Here is a 20157-nt window from a genome sequence, read left to right on the forward strand (position 1 = left end):
TAATTACTTCTATTCCTTCTATTGTTCTTTTAGAATGTCTTCAAACTTCAAATAATTTGTACGAAATTCCATCCACCTGCATTTTTCAGAGAAAAATTGGGTAAAGATTTGTTAACATTATGCATTTTATTCACATTAATACAGAAACTTCAATACATTCTGAAAGAAAATAAAAATGCAAAGAAGAAAGAATACAATTAACAGAGATTGGGAAGCATAGCCAAAACTTCAAATAATTAGCTTGATATGCTAATTCTCCTTCTTCTTCTCCTTCTCCTTATTCTCCCTCATCTCTTACTTCTTCTTTTTCCTCCTTCTCCTTCTCCTTTTTCTCCTTATCCTCCCTCTTCTCATTCTTCTCATTTTCTCCTTATCCTTCTCCTTCTTCTCCCTCTTATCATTTACCCTTCTACTTCATCCTCCTTCTCTCTCATTCTCCCTCCTTGTAGATGCATGACAATATAATTATCTATAGTTATTACAAATTGCTTTTTTCATATCATATACAATTAAATAATTATTTTCTTAGTCTATATTATGTAATTTCATCCATAATTTTTCTGTATTGTAAGCTATTGTATGTAAGTGCATAAGCCAGTATATATTTTAATCTACATAAATAAAGTACTCAATCGAACAATCAATCAATCAATCTTATCATTCTTCTCCTTCTTCTCTTCTTCTTCTTCTTCTTCTTCTTCTTCTTCTTCTTCTTCTTCTTCTTCTTCTTCTTCTTCTTCTCTTCTTCTTCTTCTTCTTCTTCTTCTTCTTCTTCTTCTTCTCTTCTTCTTCTTCTTCTTCTCATTCGCAATACTGCGAATAGATAGAGAATGGATAGAAAAATAGACTATGAAGAAAAATGTAACGAAGTTTCTTCTCCTTTATTCTCTTCTTCTTCTTCTTATTCTTCTTCATCATCTTCTTCTTCTTCGCCTTCTTCGTCACCATCTTCTTCTTCTTCTCCTTCTTCTTCTCCTTGCTCTTCTCCTTCTTCTTCTCTTACATATTAATTTTATTGTGCGTTAATAGAACATAAACTTGATTTCCTTCATGGTTTTGTTGACATTTCTCATTCACTACCACCATTTCAAATAATGGGCAGTGGCAATAATAATAAAAAGCTATTGATGTATTGTTTAATGAAGAACTGTTTCTTGACTTTAGTGTTAGCTAAAATAAACATTGTATAATTGGATTCGCTAAACATATATATATTCTATTCACCGAAAAATAAAAGTCGATGTCAAATTATAGAGAGTTTGGTGTCTTTAAGGTCTTTGCCCTTATGTCTAGTGAATGCATACTTCGGAATGTATATTTCCGCTCGAAGGCATGTTTATATTCAATATATAGCTCATTTCATGTTTACATTTCATTTATATAGTTTTTTCTGTGGAAAATATTTTCTGCAGCACTAAGGCTAATAGAAATTAGTTCAAAATCCAACCGATATTAATTTGGTTGTTCTACTAAATACTCAGTCATCGCCTAGCACTCGAAGGAGTCGGTACGTGTTATTACGTCTCATTTCGTTCTTAAAACGTTGCTTTCAAGTAGTCAAATATGGATACAATCCCGTGCGGAACTGGAGTATTGTATACCAAAGAAAATTATCTATACAAATGTAATACAACAAAACACGGAGTGAAATATTTGAGATGTTCGAACACCGTGTGTCCTAGCCGTGGGACGTACCAGGACGGCAATGAATTTCATCCTTCAATACATAACCACCCCCCGGATGAAGTTGATATCGAACTGAGAAGGCTACGCGTCGAAATCAAGGCTGAAGCCCTGAACAGCCGACTCAACCCGAGGGAAATATTCGATGCAGTCTGCCAAAGGTATGTGTTTTGAGAATCCATTTTCTGTATGATATAATATTATTCAAAATAGTTTTAAAAGTTTTATTATATTTATTCTTCAGCGGGTACTCATACAAGTACCTCCTTGATCAAGATGATAGCTTCATATAAATGTCAGTTAAAGTTACTACCAGTCGGATCGATTTCTCATACATGAATAAATTGAAAAATTCAATTTTGGAAACCGCATCCCTATCCTCTCTTTTAGGTCCAGGAAATGTGACCACATTTTTTTGGAAGTGGATTTTATCGCTCCATTTCATTAAATTTCTATCCTTATCTCTCACCAAGTATGAATATGCAAAAGGAACGTCATCATCATCCCCATCAACAATGTCCGAAATCTTATCATAAGGTTGTTGAAGTACTTCTCCAGCATTAAAATCTTGGATATCTTATACGACAATATCTTCTCCATCACCATCATTGTCATTCTCCACAAAAATTTAGTTCTCATCTGATGACTCTTCTTGACACAGTTCTTGGAAAAGTGCATCACACATATAATTCGTTTTGCCAAAGCAAAACAGGAGTAGGCGCGCGGGGTACACTTGTACCCCAGAGCAATTCAAACTATAATAACTCAGCTATCAATTCCTGTTAACATTTCGAGTCGTTTGTATCTTGTAACTGAAGATTTGGTTTGAAGGTACTGTAATGCCCACCCTCCACTGGTGACAGGATGAGAAAGTTACTGAGTAAACAAAACTGTGTGGGGTGCACCTGTACCCCGCGCGCCGCCTACTGGAGGGTTAATGAGGAATACTGACAGTCAACCAACTGTTATGCATATTCTACAATATTTTTATCGAAAGCTACCTTCTATTTTCTTTGGTAAAACAGTCAATGTTTGAGAATAATTGATTCATGGGAAAAGTGCCTTACTTCTATGGAAGATATTTTTACATTAGGAAAAGCAACAACAGCTATTCAGCCGTTTTAATGAATAACCCCTTTTTTCGCCCAAGTTGAATTTTGACCGAATTTCCTCATTCTTTGCAAACATATTCCACAACGGACACTTCCGAAGCTTTAAAAATACCCTTTATATATCATACTGAATTATTGAAAATTTCATCGAAATTGTTTAAGCAGTTTTGGCGATCTGTCGGATATACAAACAAAATTAGTCTTGACAGAATAGGATCAAAATTATGGATGGAAGCAACTGCCGTTATAACAGTTTTGTTTTAAGAAAAATATAAATTATCTATACTTCCAGGAATAGCTCTGATTGAAACAGCAGTGCCCAATCAATTTGTTCTCGATAGATGCATTTTATTGGAAAATCTTACATAAAATCCATTGATTTTCATACTTGAGTTATTTTGAATCTATTGCTAACCGCTGATACAACCTTGGTGGGACACCGTATAGTAATAAAATAGGCTAGATTAGGTCAAACAGTAGAGTCCAGGCCCCATTTCAGTAAATTGAGTTGAATTTTGTGCATTTTTAGTAATTATAAATTAATCGTAGGCTACATGTGTCGTCGTGGTTCATTTTGTTTTCTCTATACTTCTTAAAACCTTTCTATAAACTTTTGTTCCCTTTCAGATATCCTAGAGCTGCAGTTAGGCTGGGATATCCTAGCATCCGCAGCTCTATTTACCGGCATCGGCAAATGGGATTGCCGCCAATGCCGCACTCTCTGGTTGATTTTTCAGCCATACTCCAGAGAGAAGAGTGGCTGCACCTGCGAAGAGATAGAGATGACCAACCCTTCTTCAGAGGCTTGATTGGCAGTGAAGAAGAGGGTTGGTTTGCTGCTATATATATGTCTCAAAAAATGACAAATGCTCTGCGTCGAACAGAGAGGTTGCACCTCGACGCAACTTTCAAGACAGTGCCAGCAGAGCTCCATGCTCACCAATTGCTGACAATCCATGGGGAATACATGCACCATGTAAGTGAATTAATTTTATTCTGTTATGAATTATTACAATACAGTAGAGTCCCGAATAATTGATCTTTGATCAATCATGTTTCCATATCACTCTAAAGTGTTTCCTGTTATGTGCTATTTATATATTCTATGTGCTATTAATAGCACATAAAAGAAAACACTTTAGAAATTCATAATACTTATTTGAATAGGTACCACGATACATATACAAATGTACATCTTCCTTGACAAGTTGCGACCGTTAATGATAATTTCGCCATTACAAGTGGCAGCCCCTACTTATTGCAGCCGTATATGGTTGCAACTTGTTTTTCCATTAAAAACAAAGGACTCTCTTCAATAATATAGTTCATTGATTGTGAATTATAACAATGGAAGTAATATAAATCTCATATTTTCAGCTTTTTCCGCTCGCTTATGCGATTATGTCACGGAAAACACAGTCGGCGTATGAGGGTGTTCTTTCATACTTGAAAGAACATACGCCGGAGCTGAACCCCACGGTGGTCATGTCAGACTTCGAACAGGCAATGCAAAATGCTGCCAGAATGGTGTGGCCGAACACGCGAATCGTGGGCTGCTTTTTCCACTATGCTCAGGTGAATATTATAACTGCTTTCTATGTAATAAGTAGATGCAACAGTGATATGTGTTAATGATGTAGCGGCTCTGACATAAGTCAACATTGGTATTTGTGGTTTGAGGAAAGTCTTCCATTAACTCAATTTCTGATTTATATAAGTTCAGGTGCATTGAGAAAATGTGCCAAATATCAAGAAAATTCTAGAACAAGTTATTTTTCACTCATATTAAGTTGAATATTTACAGAAATATGAAACTGGATAAAAATTCAATTTCATGATAGATTCACGTTGTGGCTAATTTTGAAACAACTAATTATCTACGTATTTCACAGAAACGTTTACGCTGAATAATTTTCTCGTATAAAACCTTCTCAATAGTGTATAATTATCAGTAGGCCTACTATAAATTATATAAAACCTGTTAGCAAAAACCTTAAAGACTATAGGAAATGAAGGATCGTATTGTATTTGATTCAAATGTTCGCAGGCGGTGTACCGAAAGCTGGTACAGCTTCACACGACTGCAGTTATGCAGCAAAACGCAGAAGCCTCAAAGGCAGGCCATATGCTCATGGCCCTGTCTCTTTTGCCTGCTGAAAAAATCGCTGACGGTGTAGGTGTCGTGAAGCTGTATGTTCAGGAGCACAACATGGAAGAAGAATTTCGAGATGTTTTTGAGTAAGTCCTAATGGCAAACGTGTATAATGTCAAATTGTAGTTAATGTACAATGTATGTTGTTTTCTCTTTTTCGGCCATTACAGTGAATTAACAACCCGTGCTAAGTTAATTTGGAAATTTTCAGTAGGCCTATTCCGGTGTCAAACATTCATCGATTGCTCTTCAAGTTAGTTGATTGTTTCGAATAATGCTTGTTAATATAATGTGGTGAAGTAATAATGATGTGCATGTAGTAGAGGACAGAGAAATTATGAGATTGTGTTGGCCTAGTCATGTGAAAGAGGGAACCAACTACCTTGCCATGAGATAAATGAAGCAATCGTTCATTCACTCAATCACTTAATTATAATCATTTCTCGAAAACTGCGTGACCAAAAATGTTGAAATTCGGTACTCAAGTACGCCCACAAAGTTAGTGTTTCTCTATTTCTTACCGTTTCTCAGGAACTGCTGTTCTTGCGTCAAGTTTGTAAAACAAAATTATACTATTATTACTGTAGTGACAGCATAATAATAAAAACTATTATTATCACACTATTAATTTGTTTTACAGTTACATTGACAACTATTGGTTGTTGACTGTTGGAGTCAATACCATGAGTGTGGCTGACCAACCACACCGAACCAATAATGCCCTCGAGGGATTTTACTCCCGATTGGTGGAATTGATGGGGGCGCATCCAGGAGTATGGAAATTTCATGGTAAATATCATAATTTTATGATATCGTAATACGATACAGCTAATTTTTTTTATCAGTTTTATCAGTATGCTTCTATGGAATATTATTTGTAATTTCATGGATTATGCTATTTAATACGACTTCATCCTGACATCCAGGTGACAAGTTTATAATAATATAGGCAAACCTTCATGATGGTTTAAATGTTATTTCATTTATCGAAGAGTTAGCTGAAATAGTACATACAATTGAGAATGTGATAAAAAATTACTTTCATTAGAATGGGGAGAATTATTAAATAGAAAAATTAGGCAGATGGCGTACCTGGCTAGAGTAGCAGTTAACACGTTGTTTAAAGAAAAATAAAATCAATGTACCTTCCCCCTGTCATTCCAATGTGACAATTCAAAGTAATACTTTTAGATATGTTAGGAAGCTGACATGAGGTTGAATTCAATGAAGATTGATGGTTTCACAGATCATCTCAGAGACATTGAGATGTCACAGTGGCTTGAGTATAGCCGCATGGTGGGTGGCGTACAGCACGTACGGCCGCTGTCAAGGGCATATCGTCGCCAGAATGCTGTAATTTTTGAGGCGACTACTCATCTCAGGCAACAGCAATATACTGTTGCCGAGTTCCTCAGCCGAGTATCTCACCTAACGAGAGAACTGAATGGTCGGCTGCATGGTGGAGCAGCCCAGGCGGACCAACCGGCTGAAGTAATGGCAGCAGAGCCCATTATGCCTCAACCAGAACAGGTACATTACGGTTCATTGAATGATCACGATATTTCATGTAGCTTACCCTAACCCTTCTCCTCATGTACGGTAGAGAAACTAAAATTATAACATTGTTCATTTTATATTGATAGTGCTCGGTTTGTACAAAACGTACAAATAGTATCTGAATATTTAAATACGGTACCATTAAACATTTTTTAAATTTGTTTAGAAAAATTTTATCACAAACGAAGTAGAGGAAACTAATTATCCGCAGTTTTGATGGATGAAGACGATGTTCTGCTTAAACTGAATAGTTATACGCCGGATTGCAGCAACCAATTACTTTTTCCACTTCTGCCACTTCCGCCACTTCTGTGCTTTATTCTCGTTTATGGCATTTTAATATCCCTTGCACAGCAAACCTGTGTACTCAGCTATTTTAGAATATAAAATACGATGTTATGATATAATGAAGAATTCACTTATCTTATATAATTCAAGTTAGGAAGATTGAATGTAATTTAGTACTTGGCATTCCAATACGAAGAAATTTTAATGAACGTTTTGACATTTGCAGATTCATCAGAACAACAACTTTCCTGCTGTTGTCCCTCAAAATCAAGTAAGGCAATGATAATTATTGTTCATTTATTCATTCTCATGTTCATACATTACTGTTATTGAGGGATAAACAACTAATACACATGATCACAATTTCACGATCGAAGTTCTGAAAATATGAATTCCAGAAGGTATATTCAAATAAAAACTATATAAAGTGATAATATAGAAAATTATAGTATAATTATCTGTGATCAATTTTTGTTAACAGAAAATACTTCGCACTAATATTTCTACAAGGGTCATGGCCCCAAATCATTTCCATAATGGCCTATTGTGGAATCATTCAATTACATTATGTTGAAAATATTTTTCCAGTCGCCTATTTATTTTGAATTTGATATTTCTTCATTGATACAGTAGGTACAAAACAAATCATAACATTATGATTTCAGAGAGAAACAACAGGCTCAGCCCAAAAGTGTTTCTCTCCCAAATTTTAATAAATAGGTAACATAGTCCAAAATAAGGTTATCTTTTAGTTATTTTTAAATAACACAGTCACTATTGTCACTAGTACCAACTATTTGGTGGATCATAGTCATCAATTGATTGAAGTACTTATAGCTGCTCTTTATGCATTTTCATTGCATAAATCACCGGTATTACTTTTGATGAATACATAATATTACATTCTAAAATGAATGATACTCTTGTCTAGAGCACGAGATACTTATACAATCAATATTCAAGATGTTGTTGCTATATTTATCTACAGATGAAAATTACTGAGATATTTATTATTAAATGAAAATCAAAATTAAATGCTGTAAATCACCCCGACGACTATTTACCCTGTTGTCAATATTTGTAGTTGCAGAAGTCTTCGGGGTGATCCAGGTTTGGATTGCATTCAATTTGGATTTTCGTTTTATAATAATATATTTATCTGTTGCTAGCCAAGAAGAGGAAGAGGTGGTGCAAGGAGAGGTGGTGCAAGGAGGGGTGAAGGACGAGGAAGAGGTGGTCGAGCAATTGGTGAGAGAGGTGGAGAAGGAAACCTTGATTTCATGAACAACCCATGGCCCGCAGACGTGAGTATACTATTCTCTAGTAACAATAAAATATAAGCAACCAGATATATAATACTCGCTTATAGACATGTAGAATACCGAACGGTACTCTAGTGAAGATTGCGAGTTAAATATAGATTGCGAGTAAGATTAATGTGTTTTTGTTTCATTTCAGTTTTGTTAATTGATTTTCAAATAGAAAGCCAAAATTAAATTTGTTATTAGATTAAAAATTATATTTCAAGATTTTAATTTTGATTCTATCATGCAATTACAAAATAATTGTGGCATAGTCTTTACGATAGATCTCTTTACGATCATAATATAAGTTGCATTTAAAGAATACAAATGGGGTCCAGTGAATGGATGTTTTTATCACTTATTAGAGTTTAATTGAAATCATGCTAACCTAATTAAATGTCATTTGCTTTACCGTCAAATATGTTTGCAGCAAGCCGAGGCCGAACAACTGAGCCAGAGGCAGATGGCGTACCTGGCTAGAGTGGCAGTTAACGCGGATGATGCCGTCGCTGGCGAAGGCGACTTGGTATGCGTCGCCTGCGCGGTCCACAAGCGCTCCTATATGACGCAGCCTTGTGCGCATTTTGTACTGTGTGGCACCTGTGTGCTGGTTCATCGCCGCACAGTCAACTACAGGGGTGTTCTGCCGCAACCCATTATTTGCCCCGTATGTAGGAGCCCCTTGACGGGATACTGCAGGGTGTTCCAATAATGATAAAAATGAAAATGAAAATAAAATTTATTCTATATATACATATATACGAGTTTATTCTTCAGCTCCAGCCCATCTGCTATTTATTCCGATTATTCTAGCCTCCCTTGACCATATTTCTATTCATCATACATGTGTTTGTTTCACATTTCAGGCGGTCTACCTCTCCTTCTTATCTCCTTATCTCCGTATTCCTCACTCGATCCATCCTTGAAACACAACAACTTCGGCGCGAGAAATCCATTTCCAAAGCATTTATTCTTTGAGAGTCTCGTTTTGTTGATTCCCAAGTTTCAGAGTCTTAGATACTCTGTACAATGAAATGATAAATTCTAATTGGTGTAAGGTTTGTAATATTTTTGGACCAAAATATGTAATTCAATGTTTGTGTTGCCTGCCTGGCCTGTCCAATTCTACTCGTGATTTCTCTTTTGGAATTGCTCTCTGATGATATCACGTTGCCCAGGTATTTATATTTATCCCATTGCATCACCTCCAACTCTTAGATCCTTAGCTGTACCTATTTTTATTGAATAAGTATAAATCAAGTATTTAATTCGAATAAGTATGATTCTAATAGCTTCCATAGCTTGAATACAATATGTAGACACAAACTTAGAATTCCGTTGTACAGTCATACTAATTCTACAAATCACAAAGAAACTGGCACTTAACGTCTATCAAATAATATAGCTCCACACCTGACCACTTGAAAGTACTCACATGCACACAATTTGAAAAAAAATCTGGTGTGGGGCACTCACACAACTTTCCTTGCCATTATGAAGAATTAAAATATGCGTACAAAGTAGAATAACGCTGATTGATATTGGGACAGAACTGTAGCGGGAACCACGCAAAACTGACAGAATTACTTGAATGAGACTCGAATTATGATATTCATGAGGAATGCTGACAGAAATTGAATTTTAGTATAGCAGCAATAAATCTTCAGCCTTGTTGCCAAGTTAGAAACTGAAATGTAAAATTAGCTGCCAGTGTAGAAAAGGGAGGTGTGAGTGGAAGAATGAAGTGGGAATCAAAAGGAGGGACGAAATATGAGGAAGGAAGGTATCAAAAGGAAGTTTAGTAAAGGGTGGGATTATGATGTAATACACAGAGGGATTTCGGTGAGCGCTTTTTATGACCAGTGGTGGAAGATGTAGAGTACCATTAGATGGTTTGCAATTTCGGGTGCTTCCGAGTCTCGGGTTGAGAAAAGGGTTCAGGGTGAAGAGTGGGGAACGAAGGAGAATAATTGAGAGAAGAGTAAAAAGAGTTAATGAAGGGAAGAGTAAAGGAACTGGGAGAATAAAGGAAGAAGTGTGCTGGAAAGAATATATATTGAGATAAAAGGAGAGAAATAAGATACATGCATGGATAGTTGGATATACGTACAAAGGTGAGGGATGACAAAGAATTAAAACGAAAAATGAATAGAGAAAAAGATAGAAGAAAGAAGGTTGAGAGGAAGTAGAGGCGGATCGACGAACATGAGGTGACAGGTGAAGAGGAAGATGAATGTGGAAGAAAAGTGAAATTGGTATCTATAGAAGAAGCGACATGGAAAAGAGGTTGTGAGGAATGAGAAATAATGACATTTTCATGATTCAATTTACATGACATTTGCACCCGGACTATAAGTACAGTTCAAAATATCAATCAAAATTGGACACTAGTCACAATAATTAATAATCCACAACATACGAACTCCATTAATGCATTACTTTGGAAAGATCTATAGTCCGTGCAAACCTCAGACTGCAGCATTGTTCTTAAGGGTTACAGTGCTGCCAGATTGCTCAGTAACCGAGAAAGTCAAATCAGCCGGTCATGTTTTCAAATAACTGTTTAACAATTAAATATTTAAAAAAAATTAACGTACTGTTTGAGAATTATAAAAAGTTTTTCTTCTTCTTATTTCATTTTTTATTTTTATTTTTGTCTCTCTCTCTCTCTCTCTCTCTCTCTCTCTCTCTCTCTCTCTCTCTCTCTCTCTCTCTCTCTCTCTCTCTCTCTCTCTCTCTCTCTCTCTCTCTCTCTCTCTCTCTCTCTCTCTCTCTCTCTCTCTCTCTCTCTCTCTCTCTCTCTCTCTCTCTCTCTCTCTCTCTCTCTCTCTCTCTCTCTCTCTCTCTCTCTCTCTCTCTCTCTCTCTCTCTCTCTCTCTCTCTCTCTCTCTCTCTCTCTCTCTCTCTCTCTCTCTCTCTCTCTCTCTCTCTCTCTCTCTCTCTCTCTCTCTCTCTCTCTCTCTCTCTCTCTCTCTCTCTCTCTCTCTCTCTCTCTCTCTCTCTCTCTCTCTCTCTCTCTCTCTCTCTCTCTCTCTCTCTCTCTCTCTCTCTCTCTCTCTCTCTCTCTCTCTCTCTCTCTCTCTCTCTCTCTCTCTCTCTCTCTCTCTCTCTCTCTCTCTCTCTCTCTCTCTCTCTCTCTCTCTCTCTCTCTCTCTCTCTCTCTCTCTCTCTCTCTCTCTCTCTCTCTCTCTCTCTCTCTCTCTCTCTCTCTCTCTCTCTCTCTCTCTCTCTCTCTCTCTCTCTCTCTCTCTCTCTCTCTCTCTCTCTCTCTCTCTCTCTCTCTCTCTCTCTCTCTCTCTCTCTCTCTCTCTCTCTCTCTCTCTCTCTCTCTCTCTCTCTCTCTCTCTCTCTCTCTCTCTCTCTCTCTCTCTCTCTCTCTCTCTCTCTCTCTCTCTCTCTCTCTCTCTCTCTCTCTCTCTCTCTCTCTCTCTCTCTCTCTCTCTCTCTCTCTCTCTCTCTCTCTCTCTCTCTCTCTCTCTCTCTCTCTCTCTCTCTCTCTCTCTCTCTCTCTCTCTCTCTCTCTCTCTCTCTCTCTCTCTCTCTCTCTCTCTCTCTCTCTCTCTCTCTCTCTCTCTCTCTCTCTCTCTCTCTCTCTCTCTCTCTCTCTCTCTCTCTCTCTCTCTCTCTCTCTCTCTCTCTCTCTCTCTCTCTCTCTCTCTCTCTCTCTCTCTCTCTCTCTCTCTCTCTCTCTCTCTCTCTCTCTCTCTCTCTCTCTCTCTCTCTCTCTCTCTCTCTCTCTCTCTCTATTCTAATTGCATTTCTATATTTATTCTCATTGATTAATTATTTATACTTTGTGGAATTCGTTGAATAACTAGCATTACCGTCATTCAATGTAAAATTAGTGTATAAGCCAGTAAATATTGTAACATACATAAATAAAGAAATCTAATCTAATCTTCCTCTTTATCATATCCTCTATCATAGCAGTCAAAAATTGAAACTTTCCTCGTTCATTCATCTTGTCCACGATGATGTCTTTCAAAATGTAAGACTCGATGAGTTCTTTCATAATGAGATTGAACTAACAAAAACGGTCGAGAAACCACAGAGGAGTTGAGGTCTCAAAAACAAGTTCGCCTATTCATTTAGAGATAGGCAACACGCACTACAAGCTTGTACTACAGCCGAATCCCAAATGATAGAAAACTTTACGAATTTTCCCAATCGACAGAAAACGTTGTTTGTTGCATTGAGCCGAAAGTGGTGAGAGTCCCAAATGACAGAAAGTGTTGAGAGTCCCAAACGACCGAAAGTGATAGGTTTCCCAAACGACAGAAAGTTTCTCTAGTTTGTCGCAAATGACAGAAAGCGTTCTGCCAATTGGGAAAAAAGTAGTTTTCTGCCGTTTGGGAAAATACAGTATTTCTGTCGTTTGGGATTCTGTCAATTGGGACCCTACGGAATGCTCGTTGCTAGCGCACAAACTTTGTTTTGCTGGCAACGCCAATATTATATATCTTATTATTATTTAGTTTCTATAAAAGCTTTCGTATTTTTGTTAGTAAATTTCTAATGTATGAAACTGAATTTTGTTTTGTGAATTATTTATATGAATTTAGCTAAAAATTTAATTTTATTAACAAAATGTTAATAACTTAATCCTTATAGATTCTATTAGATTGAACTTGACAAACACATATGATCACCATGTGTATGATAAGTTATATTCAACCTAATAGAATCTATAAGGATTAAGTTATTAACATTTTGTTAATAACTATTAAGTTATTAACATTTTGTTAATAACTATTAAGTTATTAACATTTTGTTATTAACTATTAAGTTATTAACATTTTGTTAATAACTTTGGTGTAAATGCAGCTTTAGCTCCTCCTCAGGAATGAAATGCATTCCTTATTTCTGATAGATTCCATTCCTCATTTTATGTTACTTCGTAGAATTATGAAAAAACACTCACATTTTGATGACAAATGAGAAATGCATTATTTTCACTCCTCAGGAGAAGCTTCATCAGCCTTGTCACTCTCAGCTTCTCCTCAGCCTTGGCTGATGAAGCTCCTCCTCAGGAATGGAATGCTCTCCTCATTTCTCACCAAAAGATTTTTCAAAATATTTTTATGTAGAAAAACAGTGCCTTCAGAAAGTGTTTTTCACTTTCCTTGCCCTACTACCATAGGTGAAATTCAATTCAAGATGGCGGAAAAAAAGGCGGATGATTACTAAAAAACTATGTTTTTCACGGTTTTCTCGAAAACGGCTTCAACGATTTTCTTCAAATTTATATCATGAATAGCTTTTATAAGCCCTATCAACTGACATTAGTCTCATTTCTGGGAAAATTGCAGGAGCTCCGTAATATTCTTGAGAAAAATGGCGGATAATTACTAAAAAACCATGTTTTTCATGATTTTCTCAAAAATAACTTGACAGATTTTTTCAAATTCATACCCTGTATAGTTATTTATAATTTATCAGCTCTATCAACTGGCATGAGTCTCCTTTCTGGAAAACCAATGGGGGGTCCACCCCATCCTTGAGAAATGGACTTAGTAGCCTCCTTCTCGTGCATGAGGCAGGTAGGTAGCACAGTTCATAAAAAGAACACATAGTCGAGATATTTCATCTGTAGAACAGCTGTTTTTATGACTTTAAAAAAATAACGACTAGAAAAAATAATCGAATTTCACAATTCACACAAAGAAAAAGTTCTCTGAAAACAATTATATAATTATACACATATACAGAAGTCTGATCGTAGTTTCAAATAAGAGCAAGGAGAGTTGTGTGAGTGTACCACACCAGATTTTTTCAATTGGCCGAACACAGTGATGTATTCATGTCTATGCTTTAACTCGGATTTTCTTTTGCCTGTATTTATGTAACGCATTTACGGCCAAACGCGTTGATAGATTTCTATGAGATTTGGCAGGAATATTCAATTTTTCAATTCGCTTTGATGTATACACAAGGTTTTTAAAATTATGCATTTCAAGGATAACATGAAAGGAAAAAAAATTTCCTCCATACTCCGATTTATCATCTACTCTCTGATAGGATTAATCAGACTATAGAATTATTCATAATCAATCAGCTGACAAGTGGATTATTCATTGCATGCATTACACAGATGTCTGGAGAAGCCGGTGAACAGGTGAAACCAGATACTTGTGGATGAGAAAACTGCGTGAGGTCTACTGTTCACAGAACTACCAGTATTTTGACTTAGAAGCACAATGTCTAGACTACAACAAAGTTGAAAAATAGGGTTTGAATCTCAACTTTGAAAACTGCAGCCTCTGATTCCAATCCTATTGAACATCGTTACATATCATTCTAAATGAAGTATTGATTTTTAAAAGTGTTTTATTGTTTTTATGAGTTGCTTTGATGGCATTACCTTCATGAGTGGATTGACGAGATTGATGTGTGTGACCATTGTGAAGGTGGGCACCACGGTGTAGACAGGGGTGGTCCGCAGAGCAGCTATGATGCCCGTCAGGGGACACCATTGCAACGCATACATCAGCTGCTTCAGGCCAAGTCTGTGCTTCGGTATCAGGATTAGCAGCGTGTAGAATTCAGCCTGCAAAACATTGATAATTCGGGTTTCATATGCTGTAGGTTATACAGACACCAACTAAATTTGAATAATTGAAAATATACATTCTGGACTTTGAGTCCATCACTTTTAAAACTATGTCGAAGTCATATAGCACCCTGTCCAAGTTAGCACAGGAGAAGGATTCCTCTCCTCCTTCTTCTCCTACGCCTCCACCTCCTCCTCCTCCTTCTTCCTCCTCCTCCTCTTCCTCCTCCTCTTCTTCTTCTTCTTCTTCTTCTTCTTCTGCTTCTGCTTCTGCTTCTACTGTTTCTTCTGCTTCTACTGTTTCTTCTTTGTCACTTCCTCCTCTCCTCTTCCTCCTCCTCATTCTTCTACTTCTACTCCTTCTTCTCTTGATCATTGTTTTCCTCCCCTACTTTTTCTCCTCCTCCGCCTCCTTCACCTACTTCTTTTCCTCATTCTTCACCACCTCATCGATCATTCTTCATCTCCTCCTCCTCCTCACTTCATAATACTCTGTCTCCCTATTTTACTGATCTTACTCTCTCTGTTCCACACCACTCTGTTTTTCTTCTGACATTCTTTTTAATTACTGTATCAACTTTCTATTACAAAATGTATGTAATATCTTCTTTATTTTAAAATGAAATGGAAACAACTCAACTCCACCTAATATATCTTCATTTCTGACTGGGTAAATCAGAACAAGAAAGAATTACAAACATTTTGTTTGATTAAAAAAAAGAGCTATCATAGTTATCTGCAATATATAATTGATCATGTTTTTAGAAGGAATGTTTCACTTATTAGAATATCCCAACTCATCCCAATAGATAATGTCTTCATTTCTGATTGAGTAAATCAAAACAAGGAAGATTTTTAAACATTTTGTAATATAAAGTTAATATAGCGATCAGAAAAAACAGCAGAAAAAGTATTTATCTTTAATATAAAGTTGACCATGTTTTTATAAGTAATAATGTTTAATTAATGTTGAAGTATAATGTTTGTGTTTGTAGAACAAGGACGAATAATGAACAAGATCTTCTCTTTCTAATCTCTTCCTCTGTAGCGTAAAATCAATAAATTCAATTTTAATTGGGGAAAAGATGCTCAACATTACATCTCTTTTCAACCAGCAAATTGAAATAGAGATTAGAGAAAATAGAAATTAATTCTCTTTCTTCATCTACCGGTAAATTTTCTATTTCAAGTTTATAAAATTGGGATTATAATATATTATTTTCAAACTTCAAAATATATACGTGTTGAGAACTGACACCCTTCATTTATGAATGAGTTTCAACAAAGATAAAAACATAGTATAACGCTATTTTTTCTGTATGGTTTCATACTGTACCGTACATGATAAGGCAGTAATATCTTGCTAATAGATGTAAAAGGTTCCAACTTACGTCATATAATATCAATCTTAATAGAATAAACAATTCGTAATCTGTATCGGTTTTCTCTACTTACATCTAGAGGTATTTGGATGGCCTGGGCTCCCAGGGTGGGCAGATCAGCAAAGGGAAGGAATGCTGAGAGGGTGAGAACAGGCACCATTCTCTGTCCGCTGAAAGTGGTGAACCACTGGGTGGGGGGTACCCTATACAAGGCGTTGTCTTGGCCCCAATCTGCCATTCTAAGTCTACCTGCAACACGGGAGACAAGTTAAAAGATTGATAGATATGGAAAAATACTCATTTAGTCTTTACCATTCAATCATCACTATTTATCACTCCATATTCATATAGTCTTCATCGTAGCGTCAATATTAAATTACTGTACTCAGTTTGAATTTTGTTTTGTTTAAATAAGGTAGCTCTGATATTCTTCATTCCATTTATTTTACTTTTCACCTTTATTCAATCATAATGTTTATCAATTCTTGTAAATTTGTTTGTAATATTGTTTTATTGGGGAACAATTTTTGGGGTATGCTCCTATATGTTTCCTATATGCTCCCGCACTGTAATGTTCAAATAAATTATGAGAGGAAATGTGACAAATTCTAGTGTCTAGATTCCATACTAAAATAACGATTTGCAGACTAAATTAATTGACAAAAACATAAAATATTTACTCACTGACTGGAGCATGCTTTCGAATCACATGGCATCCATTCTCACAACAGACACTGTTGAGTATCAAAACGTGATAAAACCACAGAGAAACACAATACGGGATATTCGTTTGTCTCTGATAAAACATAGCAGTTCGTGATGGATCACGAAATCCAAAAAAAATTCTAGACTTGGAACGTTGTATAAATTGGGAATAGGAACAGTTTTGGATACAAAATCTTGCAGCACTCCGAAAGCTCAGTGATACAATATGGAATAAATAATTAACTGAATAAATCATTGTATTTAGATATGAAGAGAATTATGAGAAGTATATATATAAGAATTGCTTCTTATGAGAGTGTTTACAAATGAGTAGTCAGCCAATTTGTAAACATTTCCATAGGAATCGATGAAATTCTATTTCTGATCAAGTAATACCGAACCACCGGGAAGCGAAATTACAACTCATGAATCATACTCAGAGGAGTTGGATCAAGCGTTTTTTCTGAGGGTGATGCCCACATGAGCTCTAGGCTTGTGCGTGGGTAATGATAATGAGAGATGAAAGATGATGATGCGGATGATAATGAGAGATGAATGGATCTGAAATTTTAGGTAGGTTTCGAACCACCGGGAAGCGATTTTACAACTCATGAATCATATTCAGAGTTGTTGGCTCAAGCTGTCACCCTTCCAACGGGAGTAGCAAGCGCACGATTCTTAACTTATCTAAGCGATAGCTTATCAGTGCGATCACTGAGTCAAACCGCTCCCTACCTACGAATTTCAATTTTAATATTAGATTTCTCTCACCTACCCTCATACAAGCTCACAGGCACATCAAAATTCAACTTTTCATTTTGAAAAACGAAATAACTAGTATTTCGGATGAAGATAGTGTAGTTTGTTTCTATTGTTGAGTGCGACCAAGGAGATCAGAGAGATCGATGACCGTTTCTGTTCCAATAGTCAGGCAAATTGCGCCTGTTATGAGATGCAGGGATCATCTCCTCAAAGCAAAATCCTTTCGTTTTCCTTTCGGTTTCCGGTGACTGATGGTTCAAATTGCATTCAAATTTCTCTCTCTCAGCTACGTAATTCCCCCAAACTAAACTGAAACTAAAACTGTTCAGATCTTGAAAAATATCCAACTTCTTGATATTATCGCGTGGTCTCATAATAAAACAGTAGAATTTGTCCGGTTGATTTCCAAGTATTGAAGTTGATTTCAATAGTATTTCTAGGCATTGAAATTACGTGTATGGTATATTTCTTCCTTTGAATACTACGTATTGTAATGAAGTCTGAAACCACGATCTTGGAAGCTTTTTACTGGTGGCATTTTTAAAATGTATTAACTATAATTTAAAATTAAGAATTGAGAATCACCAATTTTGGCAATATTGATTATTATAATTGTGTAAAAATTATTATATTATTTTTCTGTTCACTTTTATTTTGTTTATCAAGTACTTGTATTATTGATAAAGTTCAACATCCATAGATGTCATCCATCAACAGAATTGTATCATTTGTACTGCTGTTATTAGATTAAAAAATGTATTTCTTATTTTCAGAACTCGTGGCTGGAGCTCAAGGCTTTTTTTCCAGTCACGCCAAAAACTATTGTATTCTAATGATTCTTTTTATTTGTAAAAATGTTTTCTGTATTTGCAAATAAATTCAATATTAATTCATTCATTCCAATTTTGATACTGTCAAGTTACCAATCTTGAGCAAATTTTTGAGGAAAACTTTTTTATAATTTTTACGTTTTGTAATATACAGGTATGAGCGTCTAAAGTTGAAATCTTGGGCACGATCAATTTCCAAATTGGTAGCAAATATAATCTTGACATTTCAAGGATACATTCTCCAAGATATTGTTTATCTCATGACATATTTGACTAAGTATCGGTTGCACAAAAGCCGGTTAAACTTCAATCGTGATTAATTAACCACGAGAAACAATCAGTCTTATCGAAAATGCCTTCTCTGGTTGGTTCTCGTGAAATTATTCACGGTTAAATTTAACCGGCTTTTGTTAAACCGGGCGTAAGAGTTTCAATCAAAGGGAAATGTATTTCAATTTCAAAAATCAACACACGAACAGACACAAATATGAGAGATTAACTTTTAACTTTCAGCATATTCATTATAAATATAGCACCAATGTTTCCCATATTCAACTGATGCTTACAGTTTTGAGTGAATCTATATGTAGTGAATGGCAAAGCTAGCAGCTTGTAGAGTAGAGAATGGAGTAGCTGAATAGTTCGCGTGTCTCAGGTATTATAGGAAAACAGTTGCGTGAGATTACTATAGTGTGATTCACAATCATCTGTCGGCATTGGTTGAATGGGAAACATGCATCTTACCTATCAGGAATGCTGACAGATCAAAAAGATTTTCACTAGCTCAGCGTGGATGTTTTTCCAACTCATCTATTACCAAATTTATTGTCTACCGCGTAGAACACAGCGTATTTTCATCGCACTAATATCCGGATATGCATTTCCAAGCTATAAGCACACATCATATATTTCCTGGTTACCGTGTACTGTTGTTACTATTATTTCATTGCAGATGAGAAATAATGAAACAATGATAACTTGATTAGTCGTCATTTCACTCTATGCTCTAATGAACTGTTCAACAGATTTCTAGACTTTTCTCAGGGTTTCTAGAATGTAGAGAGTTGATTTGAGGAGTCAATTATAGTTGTCTGCTTCCACCTGATGTAACTGAGGGACTTCTTCCTCGATAAATTAAATTTTAAATTAGTTAAAATTCGTCTGGAGTGTTGAGGGTTTCATATTGATGACATGTTAACACATTCCACCCTATAAAATTACTAATTCCATAGAGAACGAGTTCCTAGAAATAGTTACTAATTTCTAGAATCGACAGCTTCATGGAGAGAGATAGATCCTACATTAATAAGGTTCTCTCCCAATGGTTTTCTTCAATGATAATATCAGTGAATATCCAACATAAATAAACTTCAAATGTGTTGATGAATTTTTGAATCCATTAATGTATTGAAAATTTGGAGACTTTAACTGAAAATATCATTTTCTTAGACTAGTGTTTGATTGTTCCAGAAATGCACCACGTTTCACCATGATGAAGTGAAGTGTATGGATTTCATGATAATGAAAAATTCGGAAATTTCAAATCGAAATTATATTGTGAAATCAGCTAGTAAAATCGGGTTGAGTGGTTTCTTTTATTGGTTGCTAGACAACTGGAACTTGATAAGAAAACAAGGATATTGTCAAATTTCACTAAAAATTTATTAAAACTTTAAAACAGTACCATGGTTTCACGTTTACCAACGCATCATCAGGTGTACTAAGGAATGAGGATACAGAAACAATCATTCTTAACCTAATCTTAGTAGTCTAGAGCTCAAATAATTGGGTAACAATGACAATGGTAATTGACAATATTCTTGTTTTCTTAT

The 20157-nt window shown here is 35.8% G+C and overlaps 2 protein-coding genes across 2 annotated transcripts in view; one reads left to right on the top strand and one right to left on the bottom strand.

Annotated features, from left to right (window-relative positions):
* The window catches only part of LOC111050465 (serine-rich adhesin for platelets), a 67107-nt gene that overhangs the window by 21405 nt on the left and 25545 nt on the right, over window positions 1-20157 (bottom strand). The window contains exons 5-6 of the mRNA XM_022336802.2: window positions 16102-16277; window positions 14458-14643 (exon numbers count right to left, since the gene is read on the bottom strand). Of these exons, the coding sequence (XP_022192494.2) occupies window positions 14458-14643; window positions 16102-16277 (362 nt within the window). The remainder of the gene's footprint in view (window positions 1-14457; window positions 14644-16101; window positions 16278-20157) is intronic.
* LOC111045447 lies at window positions 778-10667 on the top strand. Its single transcript, XM_039440204.1, has 9 exons — window positions 778-1844; window positions 3423-3771; window positions 4173-4370; window positions 4843-5033; window positions 5588-5736; window positions 6194-6477; window positions 7019-7063; window positions 7962-8096; window positions 8527-10667. Exons 1-9 carry the CDS (start codon window positions 1564-1566, stop codon window positions 8806-8808), a joined length of 1914 nt encoding a protein of 637 aa, XP_039296138.1. The 5' UTR covers window positions 778-1563; the 3' UTR covers window positions 8809-10667.

Source organism: Nilaparvata lugens, chromosome 13 (assembly GCF_014356525.2).
Source record: "Nilaparvata lugens isolate BPH chromosome 13, ASM1435652v1, whole genome shotgun sequence".
Classification (NCBI taxonomy): Eukaryota; Metazoa; Arthropoda; class Insecta; order Hemiptera; family Delphacidae; genus Nilaparvata; species Nilaparvata lugens.